The sequence below is a fragment of the Melanerpes formicivorus genome, unplaced genomic scaffold, assembly GCF_026170545.1.
Source record: "Melanerpes formicivorus ecotype bairdi unplaced genomic scaffold, bMelFor1.0.p_v2 SCAF_88, whole genome shotgun sequence".
NCBI classification, from domain to species: Eukaryota; Metazoa; Chordata; class Aves; order Piciformes; family Picidae; genus Melanerpes; species Melanerpes formicivorus.
This window is the reverse complement of record NW_027142440.1, coordinates 1,979,973-1,996,126: the sequence shown is the minus strand read 5'-3', so window position 1 is coordinate 1,996,126 and position 16,154 is coordinate 1,979,973. Positions and strand designations below refer to the sequence as shown.

Genomic DNA, 16,154 nt, shown 5'->3' with positions numbered 1-16,154 from the left:
GGGTCTGGGGCTCAGCCCTGTGAGGAGAGGCTGAGGGAGCTGGGGTTGCTTAGCCTGGAGAAGAGGAGGCTCAGGGGAGACCTTCTTGCTCTCTGCAACTCCCTGCAGGGAGGTTGGAGCCAGGTGGGGGTTGGGCTCTGCTCCCAGGCACCCAGCACCAGAACAAGAGGACACAGTGTCAAGCTGTGCCAGGGGAAGTTTAGGCTGGAGGTTAGGAAGAAATTCTTCCCAGAGAGAGAAATTGGCCATTGGGATGTGCTGCCCAGGGAGGTGGTGGAGTCCCCATCCCTGGAGGTGTTTAGGCAGAGCCTGGATGAGGCCCTTGGTGCCATGGTTGAGTTGATCAGATGGTGCTGGGTGAGAGGTTGGACTGGATGCTCTCTGAGCTCTTTTCCAACCTGCTTCACTCTGTCTTCCTTTCCCCAGCCAAGCCTCAGCCTCATGCTCTGCCCTTTTGTTTTCTTTCCTTTGCAAGTGATTTTATTCTGCAGCTGGCTCTCTGCAGGGCTCTCTCAGGAGTCCCTTTCCTGGCTGCTTGCTTTGCTTGGCTGCTTTGGGCTGCTTTGGGTTCCTTTGGGCTGCTTTGGGCTCCTTTGGGTTGGTTTTTTTTTCTTAAATAAAATTAATTTATTCTACACAGCAGTTAAAACTCTTCCAGACTCTTCCCTATTTACAAATCAACATTTTCCACTTGTCTTCCTCCCCTCCCTTCCCTCCCCTCCCCTCCCCTCCCCACCTCCTTCCCCTGTGCCATGAAGCCTCAGCCAGCATCTGGAGGGCTGTAAGGCAGTGCTCCCATCCACACCCCCTCAGTCACCACCATCCAGAGGTTTTCCTTCCCTTCCCCCCCACCCCCTTCATTCCCCATGTGTGTGAAGCAAGAACTCCACCTTGAACCCACCAGCCAAGGGCCCCTGGCCTCTCCCTGCTGCCTGGGCTCCTCCAGGCTGTGCTGAGGAAGGGCAAATCCCCCCCCAGCAGAGCACACTGATGCCACTGCCCCCTCAAGGGTGGTTCCTCTGGGGAGGAGGGGGCACCTGCTGCATGAATGAGAGCCACCAGCCCTCCTCTCACACACCCATGGGCCAGGAAGGCAGGTTTGGCACTGCAGGAGGGGGCAAGGGGCTCTGGAGACACCTCCCCTGCCCTCCCTGAAGTGGGAGAGACAACTGCCACCAGCACTGGGGACAGGTTTTGCTAGCTCAGGAAAGAAGGCACCTAAAAAAACAACCCCAAGAGATCAGACCCAACCCAGAGCTCCAGGTAAGTCCAGAGGGGGGCTGAGCTGGGTTGTGGCTTGGCTCATAGCACTCTTTGCACTCCAGCTGGGCATGGTGGGGTCTGCTCTACCCAGACACTCAAAGCCACCTCACCCAGCTCCTGCTGGCAGTGTCAGCCAGGCCTGGCAGCCACACCAGGAGCTGGGGGATCCTGGGGATGGAGAGGGCAAGGCAGTGTGAGGCAAAGCAGGAGGGACAAAGCTGCCCCTGCAGAGGGTCTCCCAGGACACCAGCAGGCAATCCCAGCAAGCAGCCTTGCCTGGCCTGAAAAGCCACCCTGAGGGCTCCAGTGACCTGCAGGAAAAGCAACTGCAACGTGGTGCACCCCTGGGGACAGCAGCTCTCTGCTCTCTTCCAGAGCTCACCTCTAGCTGGGAACCTCCTGTTCCACCTAGAGATGCCTGTGGGGCTGCACTGCTCTATCGGCAAAGCCACCCAGAAGTGGTGACCACTGCAGTGTCTGATCCTTCCCAGCAGCAGGGCTGCTGCTGCTGTCCCTGGCAGGGCTTTACCTCTGCTGGGGAGGGTCTGCAGCCATCAGTGAGGGCAATCCAGCCTGGCCTGGCCCTTCTGTCTCACCCACCTGGCAGCAGCCCCATTCCTTTTGTGCCCTCCCTGGGCATTTCTGTTTCTCCAAGAGAAACCCCACAATCCCCTCCTGAAGCCCTCTGGGGGTCTCATTGCCCAGCTCAGCCCCTGGCCTCTGTCTGATCCCCCCAAGAGCTCCTGGGTGGGTGACAAGTGAGCAAAGTGTGGGCTGGGGGTGGTCAGGCTTGTCTTGATTTCCCCTTGAGCAGTGGGAAGCACTGCCCAGCGTGGTGCAGGGCAGGCAGGAGGCTGAGCTGATGTCCTGGGGGAGAGCTTAGGCTTTGAAAAAGCAAGGGAGGGAGGGAGGAGGAAAGGAGCTATGCAGGTACAGCATAACTGTAGGTATGTAGGTACAGCAAGGCCAGGAGGAAGGAGCAGAAACAGCAGGACAGGAGGAAAAGCCTTCCTTGAATGAGATTCACCAAGTGCTGGCAAAAGCCTTCTCCTGGCAGAGGATGGGAAATGTGCCCCAGGGGGAGCCTGAAATCCAGCCCAGGTCAGCCTGCAGGCTCCTGCAGCCACGTCCTGCCCCTGTGTGAGAAGAGCTTCTGCCCTGGCACCTGCCACTTCCATCTTCAGCCCAAAAGGCCAAGCCCCTGCTTCGTGGGGTGATGGTGCCAGAGGGCACGTTGGCCATGCTGGGCAACAGAGAGGCCGTGGCAGGATGCTCTGGCTGGAGGATGAAGCCCATCACAGCATCAGGCTGCCAGCCCAGGGTGGGCATCCCCAGGGAGGAGGTGCAGGGGGCTCTTGGTCCAGAGGGAGTGAGAAGAGGCTGGCACTGACACCTCCCCAACCCCCAGCCCTGCCCCAGCCTGGGGCCGGTGCCAGGTCCAGCTGGGACATCGCCTGCTGCTGCCACAGCTCCCAGAGGCAGCAGAGAGGGGGAGGACATCGCAGCGGGGCTGCTGCTGACGGCACGGGCAGGCGGTGAGGCTGGCACAGCAGTGAGGGGCACCGGTGCCCCGCATGCCCCCAGGCCCGGGGGGCTCAGTAGAAGGAGTATTGGTTCTCCACGGCCCGGGTGCGGCTGCGGGCGCCGTCAGCCTCGTGGTAGTCTTCGGCACCGCTGGCAGGGGGCTCCGGCCGGCGCTCGGCGCTGTCGCTGCGGCTCCGCGGGCCCAGGGCGCCCTCCAGGCGGTGGTAGGGGGCGGGGGCGGCAGGGGTCACGGCCGCCCCCTCGGCGGGCAGCGGGGCCGGGGGGACGGCGGGGGCCGTGTTGCAGAAGTAGTGTGGGGGAGGCACATCGCCCCGGCAGCCCGGCTGTGGCACCAGCGCTGCTGGGGGGCTGGCATCTGCAAGGGAGACAGGAGCCTGACCCCTCCAGCCCCTCTCCACCGCTCTCCAAACCTCTCCACCAGTCTTCATCCCTCTCCACCGCTCTCCATCCCTCTCCACCGCTCTCCATCCCTCTCCACCGCTCTCCATCCCTCTCCACCGCTCTCCATCGCTCTTCATCCCTCTCCACCCATCTCGCTCCCTCTCCACCCATCTCGCTCCCTCTTCACCCTTCTCCACCGCTCTCCACCCTTCTCACCCCTCTCCATCGTTCTCCACCTCTCTCCACCCCTCCCCCTTCCTGTCCCTCCCTCTCCAGCCCTCTCCCTCCTTCTCCATCCCTCTCCACAGCTCTCCACCCCTCTCCATCGCTGGCACCTTCCCACGCCCACCTTCCCTCTCACTTGCCCTCTCTACCCTTGACCCTGTCTTTCCCCAGCCCTCCTTGCCCACCCTCCCTCAGGACTGCAGGACTGTCCGAGCCCCACTGCTCCTCTCCTGCCCGAGCTGGGGGCCCTGACACCCAGAGCCAGGGCCCCAGGGGTGCCCCCAGCACCAGCCCCTGCTGCCGCATGCTCCTCCCCGGCGCCGGCGCCCGGCTCTGCGGCCACGCAGGCTGGCACGGCTGGCGGGGATGGCGACCCCGCGGGCGAGTGCCCAGGCGAGATGCCAGCCCGGGCACCAAACCCCAGGCTCCCCCACGCAGCCCCGCCCCCGGCCGTCCCCGGCACCTACCGGGCAGGGGGCTCTGGGCCAGCACGTAGCTGCGCAGGGTGATGTCGGCGGCGCCGCCGGACTCGAGGGGGATGGGGTGGGTGTGGAAGTGCCGCAGCATGTCGAAGATGGTCTGGAACCAGAGGTGCTGCACGTGGCACTGCCCGCTCTCGTTCAGCGACAGCCGCAGGTGCTGCAAGCGCAGGGGGCAGGGCTCAGCGGGGGCTTGGGAGGGCAGATTCAGCCAGGCAGCGGTGGAGCATCGCGGAACCAGGGAGAGGGGAGGGGCTGGAGGGGACCTCTGGAGATCATCCAGCCCAACCCCACTGCTAAAGCAGGGCACCCACAGCAGCTTGACCCCAGATCACAATGGCATGGGGGGGCTGGAAGCTCCTCAGTAAAGCAGTTCACAGGATCCCAGCATGGTGGGGTGGGAAGGAACCTCTGGACATCATCAAGTCCAACCCTCCCTGCCAAAGCAGGACACCCACAGCACAATGCCCAGCACCACACTGCCCAGGGGGGGTTGGAAGCTCTCCACACAAGGACACTCCGCAACCTCTCTGGGCAGCCTGCTCCAGGCCTCCAGCAGCCTCACAGTAAAAGTTTTCCCTCATGCTCAGGTGGAGCTTCCTGTGCCTGAGTTTATGTCCATCACCCCACATCCTCTCACTGGGTACCACTGGAATGAGTCTGGCTCCATGCTCCTGACAGCCACCCTTCAGATACTGCTAAGGTCCTCTCTTAGCCTTTTCTTCTCCAAACTAAACAGCCCCAGGTCTCTCAGCCTCTCCTCACAAGAGAGATGCTCCACACCCTTCATCATCCTCATAGTCTCCACTAAACTCTCTCCAGCAGATCCTTGTCCCTCTTGAACTGAGCCCAGAACCGGACACAGGGCTCCAGATGTTCTCTATCTAGGGCTGGGTAAAGGAGAAGGAGAATCCTAGAATGAATCACAGAATGGTCCAGGCCAGAAGGGACCTCCAAAGCTCATCCAGTCTGACCCCCCTGCAGTCAGCAGGGACATCCCCAACCAGATCAGGGTGCCCAGAGCCCTGTCCAGCCTCACCTTGAATGTCTCCAGGGATGGGGCCTCAACCACCTCCCTGGGCAACCTGTTGCAGTGTTCCACCACCCTCATAGTGAAGAACTTGTTCCTCACATCCAACCTAAACCTGCCCTTCTCTGCTTTGAAGCCACTGCCCCTGGTCCTGTCCCTGCAGGCCCCTGCAAACAGCCTCTCCCCATCCTTCCTGCAGGACCCTTTCAGGTACTGGAAGGCTGCTATCAGGTCTCCCCAGAGCCTCCAGGGGAGACCTGAGGAGCCTCCAGGGGAGACCTGAGGAGCCTCCAGCTCCTCCTCTTCTCCAGGCTGTCCTGCTGGAGGTGCCGAGGGATGCCCTGCCAGGGCAGTACAGCTCGCCTGGCATCGCCGCCTGGCATCGCCGCCTGGCACCCGCTTGCCCCGGCAGAGCCCGAGGCGCTGGGCAGGGGCTGGCATTGGCCTTACGAGGAGCAGCGGCAAGAGGCCACCCACCTTGGCTTTGCCCTGGAAGTTGAAGGTCAGGACGTACTCGCCGGGCCGCGTCTCGCTCTGGCGGATGACGAAGAGGCCGTGGCTGCGGGCACCCCCCAGCAGCACCAGCTGCGCCGCCTTCACCCGCGACAGCGGCCCGTGGAACCAGGGGAAGTCGCACAGCCGCAGCTCCGCCTCCGCCTCGCTCTCCTCCCCTGCCCGCAGGGACACGGGATGTCAGGGAGCACCCGGAGCCAGCCCTCCCCCACCCCCTCCCCTCCTGCCGCCCCCCGGAGCGCGGCGCTGGGGCCGCATCCTGCGTCCCGGTACCTGCCGGCTGGCCGCCGCTGGCGGCAGGGGAGGGCTCCAGCGTCTGCAGGAAGCTCTCCAGCGGGACGTGGGCCAGGAGCTCGCCCAGGGAGTCCCTGGCCCGGCCGGGGGGCGTGGGCGCGGCAGCGGAGTGAGCGCTGGGCAGGGCACATCGGTCCGGCGGCCGGGGCGCCTCTGGAAGGGAATTGGCAGGGCGATGGGCTGCTGGCTCAGCAGCCCCCAGCACGGCTGGAGGAGGCTGGGGGTGCCCTGCTCTGAAGGCAGCCCTGGGCAGCGCGGGGCTCGGGTATGGCTCTGAGTGCAGCCTGGGGCTCTCCCTTGCAGCCTGTGCTGGGCTTCCTCCCCCTGGTGTGACCAGGATGGGAGGCACAGAGGTGTTGTGGCTGGGCACCAGAGCAGTGCAGGGGGAGGCTGCTTGCTGGCACCATGAGACCCCAGGTGAGGACTCTGATTTCCTGACTGTACAGGAGCAGCACTGATGTCTTCAACAGGGGTTGGCCACCTCACCAAGGCAGCTGCCAGGGCGAGGAGGATGATGGACAGAGGAAGATGGACAGATGGACAGCAGAGAGATCCATCCCCACAGCACCTGCTGCAGGACCCTTCACTTTGTAACTGGCAGGAACTGGCCCTGTCTAAAGCAGAGCTGGCCCCCAGAGATGCCCACCCTTGCTGGTGGGTGCTTCTCCTGGGTGTGGGTCCTTACCATCAGCCAGGAACTCACAGCTGCAGGAGGAGACCCTGCCCTGCAGGCAGGCTCCCTGCACGCAGGACGCCAGCTCGATGTCATCCCCACTGTCCCTGCAGGGAGACACAGAGCAGGTGGTCACAGATTCATAGATCCCTAGCTTCATACAATGCTTTGGGATGGGAAGGGACCTTAAAGCTCAGCCAGCTCCAGCCCCCTGCCATGGCCAGGGACACCCCAGTAGCCCAGGTTGCTCAAGGCCTTGAACACCTCCAGGGAGGAGGCAGCCACAGCCTCCCTGGGCAACCTGTGCCAGTGCCTCCCCAGCCTCACTCTCAAGAATTTCTTCCTCATCTCCAGTCTCAATCTGCCCTCTTCAAGTTTCAATCCACTCCCTCTCCTCCTATCACTACAACCCCTTGTAAAAAGCCCCTTCCTGGCTTTCTGGCAGGGCCCTTTCAGGTGCATGCCAGCTGTGATGCCACAGGCACCCCTGCACATGGCACCTCTGCTCACAGACCTGCCCTGGGGGCTTGACCAAACAGAACTGCAGCTGTGGTCCAGGAGCACATCCTGATGCTCCTCCTTTCCTCCTGCAGGAGCTGCATGCACAGAAGCAGCCACAGCAGGGGCAGGCCACACAACCTGGCTCTGTGGGGGTGAAAAACCAACGTGGGAGGGATGAAACCCTTAAAATGCTCCATCCCTGGAGGTGCTCAAGGCCAGGCTGGATGAGGCCTTGAGCAGCCTGGGCTGGTGGGAAGTGTCCCTGCCCATGGCAGGGGGTTGGAACTGGCTGAGCTTTATGGTCCCTTCCAACCCAGCCCCTTCATAGATTCATAGAATTGTGTCAGTTGGAAAATCCCTCTGAGCTCATCCAGTCCAACCTCAGCCCAGCACCAAACCATGGCCCCAAGTGCCATGGCCACAGGTTTCTGGAACCCCTCCAGGCATGAGGACTCCACCACCTCCCTGGGCAGCCTCTGCCAACCTCTGACCACTCTTGCACCAAAGAAAGTTTTCCTCATCTCCAACCTAAGCCTCCCCTGGCACAGCTTGAGGTCATTTCCTCTCCTTCTGTCACCTGAGCCTAGGGAGCAGAGCCCAGCCCCCACCTGGCTCCAGCCTCCTCTCAGGGAGCTGCAGAGAGCAAGGAGGTCTCCCTCAGCCTCCTCTGCTCCAGCCTCACCACCCCCAGCTCCCTCAGCTGCTCCTCCCCAGCCCTGCTCTCCAGACCCTTCCCCAGCTTTGTTGCCCTTCTCTGGCCCTCCTCCAGCCCTCAAAGTCCTTCTTGGGTTGAGGGACCCAAAAGTGTGCCCAGGATTCGAGGTGCATGGCTCATGGCAGCTGGTCTCAGCTGCAGCATTTTGCAGCTGAAGTTGTGTTGCCCTGGCTTGCAGTGCTCTGCTCTGCCACAGGTCTCACAGCCAGGCCCCCTCCCACCATCCACTTCCCCCCAAGGCTGCTTTCACTTTCACCCACGAGGACAGGAGTTACCAACCCACAGGAATTACATCCCTACCAGACACCAAAAGAGCAAAGTGGGAGGCCCAGAGCAAACAGGGAGGGAGCAAGGAGAGGGGAAGGTCCACAGTGGTATCTCCACGGACTGCACTGGGCTGGGAGGGACCCTCCAAGGGCATCTTGTCCAAGCCCCTGCAGCCAGCAGGGACACCTCTGACTAGAGCAGACTGCTCAGGGCCAGACCAAGCTTGATCTTGATGTGTCCAGAGATGAGGCCTCAACCACCTCCCTGGGCAGTCTGTTCCAATGTCTCACCACCCTCACTGTGCAGAGCTCCCTCCTGATGTCCAACCTAACTCAGCCCTGCTCCAGTCTCAAACCATTCTGATAGGGTATCAGAATATAGAATCAACCAGGTTGGAAAAGACCTCAGAGATCAGCAAGTCCAACCTCTCACCTAACAACATCTGATCAATTAACCATGGCACCAAGGGCCTCATCCAGGCTCTTCCTAAACACCTCCAGGGATGGGGACTCCACCACCAACCTGGGCAGCACATTCCCATGGCCAATCCCTCTGTCTGGGAAGAATTTCTTCCTACCCTCCAGGCTAAACCTCCCCTGGCACAGCTTGGGACTGTGTCCTCTTGTTCTGGTGCTGCTTGCCTGGCAGAAGAGACCAACCCCCACCTGGCTACAACCTCCCTGCAGGGAATTGCAGAGAGAGGTCTCCCCTGAGCCTCCTCTTCTCCAGGCTAAGCAACCCCAGCTCCCTCAGCCTCTCCTCACAGGGCTGTGCTCCAGACCCCTCCCCAGCTTTGTTGCCCTTCTCTGGACACCTTCCAGCAGCTCAACATCTTTCCTAAGCTGAGGAGCCCAGAACTGGACACAGGACTCAAGGTGTAGCCTGACCAGTGCTGAGCACAGGGCAGAATCACGTATCCCCACAGCCCCTTCTGAACAGTCCCTGTCCCATTCAGATATTGAAATGCAGCTCCAAGGTCTCCCTGGAGCCTTCTCTAGGCTGAACAACCCCAACTCTTTCAGCCCCCTTCTCGCACAACCCTCCCCAGACCTATTTTGCTCCTGCCCACCGGCAAGAGCCCGGAGCTGCTGGCATCCCTGAACACTGGCATCCCTGTGCCGCTGGCATCCCTGCGCCGCTGGCATCCGTGCCCCTGGCATCCCTGCCCCGCTGGCATCCCTGTGCCCCTGGCATCCCTGCACCGCTGGCATCCCTGCACCGCTGGCATCCCTGCGCCTTTGGCATCCCTGCGCCGCTGGCATCCCTGCCCCGCTGGCATCCCTGTGCCCCTGGCATCCCTGCGCCTTTGGCATCCCTGCGCCGCTGGCATCCCTGCACCGCTGGCATCCCTGTGCCCCTGGCATCCCTGCGCCGCTGGCATCCCTGCGCCGCTGCCATCCCTGCCCCGCTGGCATCCCTGTGCCCCTGGCATCCCTGCACCGCTGGCATCCCTGCGCCGCTGGCATCCCTGTGCCGCTGGCATCCCTGCACCGCTGGCATCCCTGCACCGCTGGCATCCCTGCACAGCTGGCATCCCTGTGCCGCTGGCATCCCTGTGCCACTGGCATCCCTGTGCCACTGGCATCCCTGCACCGCTGGCATCCCTGTGCCGCTGGCATCCCTGCACCGCTGGCATCCCTGTGCCGCTGGCATCCCTGCACCGCTGGCATCCCTGCCCCGCTGGCATCCCTGCCCCGCTGGCATCCCTGTGCCGCTGGCATCCCTGTGCCACTGGCATCCCTGCACCGCTGGCATCCCTGTGCCGCTGGCATCCCTGTGCCACTGGCATCCCTGCACCGCTGGCATCCCTGCACCGCTGGCATCCCTGTGCCGCTGGCATCCCTGTGCCACTGGCATCCCTGCCCCGCTGGCATCCCTGCCCCGCTGGCATCCCTGTGCCGCTGGCATCCCTGTGCCACTGGCATCCCTGCCCCGCTGGCATCCCTGCACCGCTGGCATCCCTGCGCCACTGGCATCCCTGTGCTACTGGCATCCCTGCACCGCTGCCATCCCTGCGCCGCTGGCATCCCTGTGCTGCTGGCATCCCTGCACCGCTGGCATCCCTGTGCTGCTGCCATCCCTGCGCCGCTGGCATCCCTGTGCTGCTGCCATCCCTGCGCCGCTGGCATCCCTGTGCTGCTGGCATCCCTGCACCGCTGGCATCCCTGTGCTGCTGGCATCCCTGCACCGCTGGCATCCCTGCGCCGCTGCCATCCCTGCCCCGCTGGCATCCCTGTGCCCCTGGCATCCCTGCACCGCTGGCATCCCTGCGCCGCTGGCATCCCTGCCCCACTGGCATCCCTGTGCCCCTGGCATCCCTGCACCGCTGGCATCCCTGTGCCGCTGGCATCCCTGTGCCACTGGCATCCCTGCACCGCTGGCATCCCTGCACCGCTGGCATCCCTGTGCCGCTGGCATCCCTGTGCCACTGGCATCCCTGCCCCGCTGGCATCCCTGCACCGCTGGCATCCCTGTGCCGCTGGCATCCCTGTGCCACTGGCATCCCTGTGCCACTGGCATCCCTGCACCGCTGGCATCCCTGCGCCACTGGCATCCCTGTGCCGCTGGCATCCCTGCGCCGCTGGCATCCCTGCGCCACTGGCATCCCTGCACCGCTGGCATCCCTGTGCCACTGGCATCCCTGCACCGCTGCCATCCCTGCGCCGCTGGCATCCCTGTGCTGCTGGCATCCCTGCACCGCTGGCATCCCTGTGCTGCTGGCATCCCTGCGCCGCTGGCATCCCTGTGCCGCTGACATCCCTGCGCCGCTGGCATCCCTGTGCCGCTGGCATCCCTGTGCCACTGGCATCCCTGCGCCGCTGGCATCCCTGTGCCACTGGCATCCCTGTGCCGCTGGCATCCCTGTGCCGCTGGCATCCCTGCGCCGCTGACATCCCTGTGCCGCTGGCATCCCTGCGCCGCTGGCATCCCTGCACCGCTGGCATCCCTGTGCCGCTGACATCCCTGCGCCGCTGACATCCCTGTGCCGCTGGCATCCCTGTGCCGCTGACATCCCTTTGCCGCTGGCATCCCTGCACCGCTGGCATCCCTGCGCCGCTGGCATCCCTGCACCGCTGGCATCCCTGCGCCGCTGACATCCCTGTGCCGCTGACATCCCTGTGCCGCTGACATCCCTTTGCCGCTGGCATCCCTGCACCGCTGGCATCCCTGCGCCGCTGGCATCCCTGCACCGCTGGCATCCCTGCGCCGCTGGCATCCCTGCACCGCTCAAATCCCTGCACTGCTGGCATCCCTGCGCCGCTGGCATCCCTGCGCCGCTGGCAGCCCTCCGCCGCTGGCAGCCCTGCACCGCTGGCATCCCTGCGCCGCTGGCATCCCTGTGCCGCTGGCATCCCTGCGCCGCTGGCATCCCTGCACCGCTGGCATCCCTGCGCCGCTGGCATCCCTGTGCCGCTGGCATCCCTGTGCCGCTGGCATCCCTGCACCGCTGGCATCCCTGTGCCGCTGGCATCCCTGCACCGCTGGCATCCCTGTGCTGCTGGCATCCCTGCGCCGCTGGCATCCCTGTGCTGCTGGCATCCCTGCACCGCTGGCATCCCTGCGCCGCTGCCATCCCTGCCCCGCTGGCATCCCTGTGCCCCTGGCATCCCTGCACCGCTGGCATCCCTGCACCGCTGGCATCCCTGTGCCGCTGGCATCCCTGTGCCACTGGCATCCCTGCACCGCTGGCATCCCTGCACCGCTGGCATCCCTGTGCCGCTGGCATCCCTGTGCCACTGGCATCCCTGCCCCGCTGGCATCCCTGCACCGCTGGCATCCCTGTGCCGCTGGCATCCCTGTGCCGCTGGCATCCCTGTGCCACTGGCATCCCTGCACCGCTGGCATCCCTGCGCCACTGGCATCCCTGTGCCGCTGGCATCCCTGCACCGCTGGCATCCCTACGCCGCTGCCATCCCTGTGCCACTGGCATCCCTGCATCGCTGGCATCCCTGCGCCGCTGGCATCCCTGCACCGCTGGCATCCCTGCACCGCTCAAATCCCTGTGCCACTGGCATCCCTGCACCGCTGGCATCCCTGTGCCGCTGGCATCCCTGCGCCGCTGACATCCCTGCGCCGCTGGCATCCCTGCACCGCTGGCATCCCTGTGCCGCTGGCATCCCTGTGCCGCTGACATCCCTGCGCCGCTGGCATCCCTGCGCCGCTGGCATCCCTGTGCCGCTGACATCCCTGCGCCGCTGGCATCCCTGTGCCGCTGGCATCCCTGCGCCGCTGACATCCCTGCGCCGCTGACATCCCTGTGCCGCTGACATCCCTGTGCCGCTGGCATCCCTGCACCGCTGGCATCCCTGTGCCGCTGGCATCCCTGTGCTGCTGGCATCCCTGCACCGCTGGCATCCCTGCGCCACTGGCATCCCTGCCCCGCTGGCATCCCTGTGCCACTGGCATCCCTGCGACACTGGCATCCCTGCACCGCTGGCATCCCTGTGCCACTGGCATCCCTGCGACGCTGGCATCCCTGCACCGCTGGCATCCCTTTGCCGCTGGCATCCCTGCACCGCTGGCATCCCTGTGCCACTGGCATCCCTGTGCCGCTGGCATCCCTGCACCGCTCAAATCTCTGCACCGCTGGCATCCCTGTGCCACTGTCATCCCTGTGCCACTGTCATCCCTGCACCGCTGGCATCCCTGCACCGCTCAAATCCCTGCACAGCTGGCATCCCTGTGCCGCTGGCATCCCTGTGCCACTGGCATCCCTGCACCGCTCAAATCCCTGCACAGCTGGCATCCCTGCACCACTGGCATCCCTGCCCTGCTGGCATCCCTGTGCCACTAGCGTCCCTGCCCCGCTGGCATCCCTGCCCCGCTGGCATCCCTGCGCCGCTGGCAGCCCTGCGCCGCTCCTGCTGCGGGGCCGCGGCGCTGTGTGCCGGCAGCAGCCCCGGCGCTGGGAACAGCTCACCAGGGATCTGCTGCTGAATTATTTAGCAGCCGGTAAAGTGAATCAGCCGCTGGGAGTCATTCCGCTGCGAACTGCTTGAAAACATGGCAGGGAGGAAGGAAACCAAAACCCGCGGCGGAGGAGCCGCCGCCGGGCGCTGGGGCAGCGGCTCCAGCCTTTGGCAGAGGCGCTGGGGAGCTGATTGAACATCTCTGCTTGGCAGCCAGCTCCATTAACCAGCTCGTTATGGTTTGCTCGGGAGTTCATTAGTGTTTGCTTTGCAGTCACGTCCCCAGTGCCGCCGCCGCTGCCTGCTGAGCAAACAAGAGAGGGCTGGGAGGCTGCTGGGGAGCGCTGGGAGGCTGCTGGGGAGGGCTGGGAGGCTGCCGGGGAGGGCTGGGAGGATGTTGGGGAGCACTGGGAGGATGCTGGGGAGGGATGGGAGGCTGCTGGGGAGGGATGGGAGGCTGCCGGGGAGGGCTGGGAGGCTGCTGGGGAGGGCTGGGAGGCTGCTGGGGAGCGCTGGGAGGCTGCTGGGGAGGGCTGGCAGGCTGCTGGGGAGCGCTGGGAGGATGCTGGGGAGGGCTGGCAGGCTGCTGGGGAGGGCTGGCAGGCTGCTGGGGAGCGCTGGGAGGATGCTGGGGAGGGATGGGAGGCTGCTGGGGAGGGCTGGCAGGCTGCTGGGGAGGGCTGGCAGGCTGCTGGGGAGGGCTGGGAGGCTGCTGGGGAGGGCTGGCAGGCTGCTGGGGAGGGCTGGGAGGATGCTGGGGAGGGCTGGGAGGCTGCTGGGGAGCGCTGGGAGGATGCTGGGGAGGGCTGGGAGGCTGCTGGGGAGCGCTGGGAGGCTGCTGGGGAGGGCTGGGAGGATGCTGGGGAGGGATGGGAGGCTGCTGGGGAGCGCTGGGAGGATGCTGGGGAGGGCTGGGAGGATGCTGGGGTGCGCTGGGAGGATGCTGGGGAGCGCTGGGAGGATGCTGGGGAGGGCTGGGAGGATGCTGGGGAGGGCTGGGAGGATGCTGGGGTGCGCTGGGAGGATGCTGGGGAGGGCTGGGAGGATGCTGGGGTGCGCTGGGAGGATGCTGGGGAGCGCTGGGAGGATGCTGGGGAGCGCTGGGAGGATGCTGGGGAGCGCTGGGAGGATGCTGGGGTGCGCTGGGAGGCTGCTGGAGAGGGCTTGGAGGTTGCTGGGGCTTCTGCAGTGCCTTCAGGAGAGCCTGGCCACGGGAAAGCAGCACCACAGCCAGCGGGGAGGACAGAAAGGACCATCCCCCCCCAGCCTCACCTCCCTGCCACTTCTTCAGTTAGATGTTGGGAAAGCCTCAAAAGGTGCTGAGGCAGCACAGCTCTGCACTGCTCCTTCAGCTGAACGCAGCCTCCACGGTGCCTGACCCCACAGTGCCCAAAATAAGAGCCTGGAGGCAGCTGGAGCCTCTCCAAGCCCCTGTTCCAAGGTTTGGAACAGCCTGGGTGCCTTGTTATTCCAAAGCTGTGCCAAAAAGAGCAGCCCCAGGGTTTCCTCAGAGCCTGGGGAGCGAGTGGCCTAATCCTGACAGCCGGGGCCTGGCACTGATCCTGCCTCTCTGGGGCTGGCACTGATGCTGGGGAAATGCCAGGGCATCTCCCACCTCTCTGGGCAGCCTAGGGCAGGGTCTCACCAGCCACACAGGCAAAAGTTTCTCCCCAGTATCTGATCTAAATCTCTCTCTTTCAGGGATTTCCCTCTCCCCCATCCTGCCTCTCCACTCCCTGATGGAGTAAAGATCATCCAGCAGAGTAATGTACTGATATGGAAGGCAGTCAGGGGGGTGAGGCTCAACAAGGCCAAGGGCTGGGGCCTGACCCTGGGGCACAACAGCCTCATGAAGGCTCCAGGCTGGGGGCAGAGTGGCTGGAAACTGCCTGGGGGGAAAGGCCCTGGGGGTGCTGGTTGGCAGCGGCTGAGGATGAGCCAGGGGGTGCCCAGGGGGCCAAGAAGGTCACCAGCAGCCTGGCCTGGAGCAGCAGTGGTGTGGCCAGCAGGAGCAGGGCAGGGATTGTCCTCCTGTGCTGGGCACTGGGGAGGCCACAGCTTGAATCCTGGGCTCAGTTTTGGGCTCCTCACCCCAAGAAGGACATTGAGGGCTGGAGCAGGTCCAGAGAAGGGCAAGGAAGGTGGGGAAGGGTCTGGAGAAGAGGGCTGGGGAGGAGCAGCTGAGGGAGCTGGGGGTGTTCAGTCTGGAGGAGAGGAGGCTGAGGGAGACCTCATTGCTCTCTGCAGCTCCCTGAGAGGAGGCTGGAGCCAGGTGGGGGCTGGGCTCTGCTCCCAAGGAACAAGTGACAGGAGAGGAAATGGCCTCAAGCTGTGCCAGGGGAGGCTGAGGTTGGAGAGGAGGAAAACTTTCTTTGGTGCCAGAGTGGTCAGAGGTTGGCAGAGGCTGCCCAGGGAGGTGGTGGAGTCCCCATGCCTGGAGGGGTTCAAGGAACCTGTGGCCATGGCACTTGGGGCCAGGGCTTGGTGGCCATGGTGGGGCTGGGCTGAGGTTGGGCTGGATGAGCTCAGAGGCCTTTTCCAGCCCTTTCCTGTGGAGGTTAACACAGGGCTGTAGAATGCAAGCTGCAGAGGGTGGGTGCTGGCAGCTCCCCAGGCTGAGGGCAGCGTTCCAGGGCCACTTGCCCCTGCCTGGCCGAGGTGCCAGGGAGCAGCCAGGGGCACACAGCCCCCAGCGCTCCAGGGGCTCTGCCACACACCGGCTGCTGCCTCTGCTCCAGACCTCTCCTGGCCCTGTTCACTGTCTTCACCCAAGCACCCAAGGAGCAACAGTTGTAACAAGGGCAGTGCCCTGTGCCAGGCAGTGTGGGCACCAGCTCAGCACCCTCCTGAGCACCCTCCTGAGCCAGCCTCACCCGGGGTCGATGCAGACCAGACCTCTCCTGGCCCTGCTTCACCGTCTTCACCCAAGCACCCAAGGAGCCCAAGTTGCAGCAGGGGCAGTGCCCTGTGCCAGGCAGTGTGGGCACCAGCTCAGCACCCCTGCACAGCACCCTCCTGAGCCAGCCTCACCCAAGGTCGATGCAGACCAGGCCTCTCCTGGCCCTGCTTCACTGTCTTGACCTTAGCACCCAAGGAGCACAAGTTGCAGCAGGGGCAGTGCCCTGTGCCAGGCAGCGTGGGCACCAGCTCAGCACCCCTGCACAGCACCCTCCTGAGCCAGCCTCACCCAAGGTTGATGCAGACCAGGCCTCTCCTGGCCCTGCTTCACTGTCTTCAGCTAAGCACCCAAGGAGCCCAAGTTGCAGCAGGGGCAATGCCCTGTGCCAGACAGTGTGGGCACCAGCTCAGCACCCCTGCACAGCACCCTCCTGAGCCAGCCTCACCCGGGGTCGATGCA

The 16,154-nt window shown here is 64.5% G+C and overlaps 1 protein-coding gene across 1 annotated transcript in view; it reads right to left on the bottom strand.

Moving 5' to 3' along the window:
* Positions 1–736: 736 nt before the first annotated feature.
* Positions 737–16,154, bottom strand: part of SH2B2 (SH2B adaptor protein 2) — a 45,281-nt gene continuing 29,863 nt past the window's right edge. The window contains exons 5-10 of the mRNA XM_068165381.1: positions 16,141–16,154; positions 6,416–6,510; positions 5,710–5,883; positions 5,401–5,594; positions 3,882–4,053; positions 737–3,163 (exon numbers count right to left, since the gene is read on the bottom strand). The exon at positions 16,141–16,154 is cut by the window's right edge and continues 78 nt beyond it. Of these exons, the coding sequence (XP_068021482.1) occupies positions 2,859–3,163; positions 3,882–4,053; positions 5,401–5,594; positions 5,710–5,883; positions 6,416–6,510; positions 16,141–16,154 (954 nt within the window). The 3' untranslated portion in view covers positions 737–2,858. The remainder of the gene's footprint in view (positions 3,164–3,881; positions 4,054–5,400; positions 5,595–5,709; positions 5,884–6,415; positions 6,511–16,140) is intronic.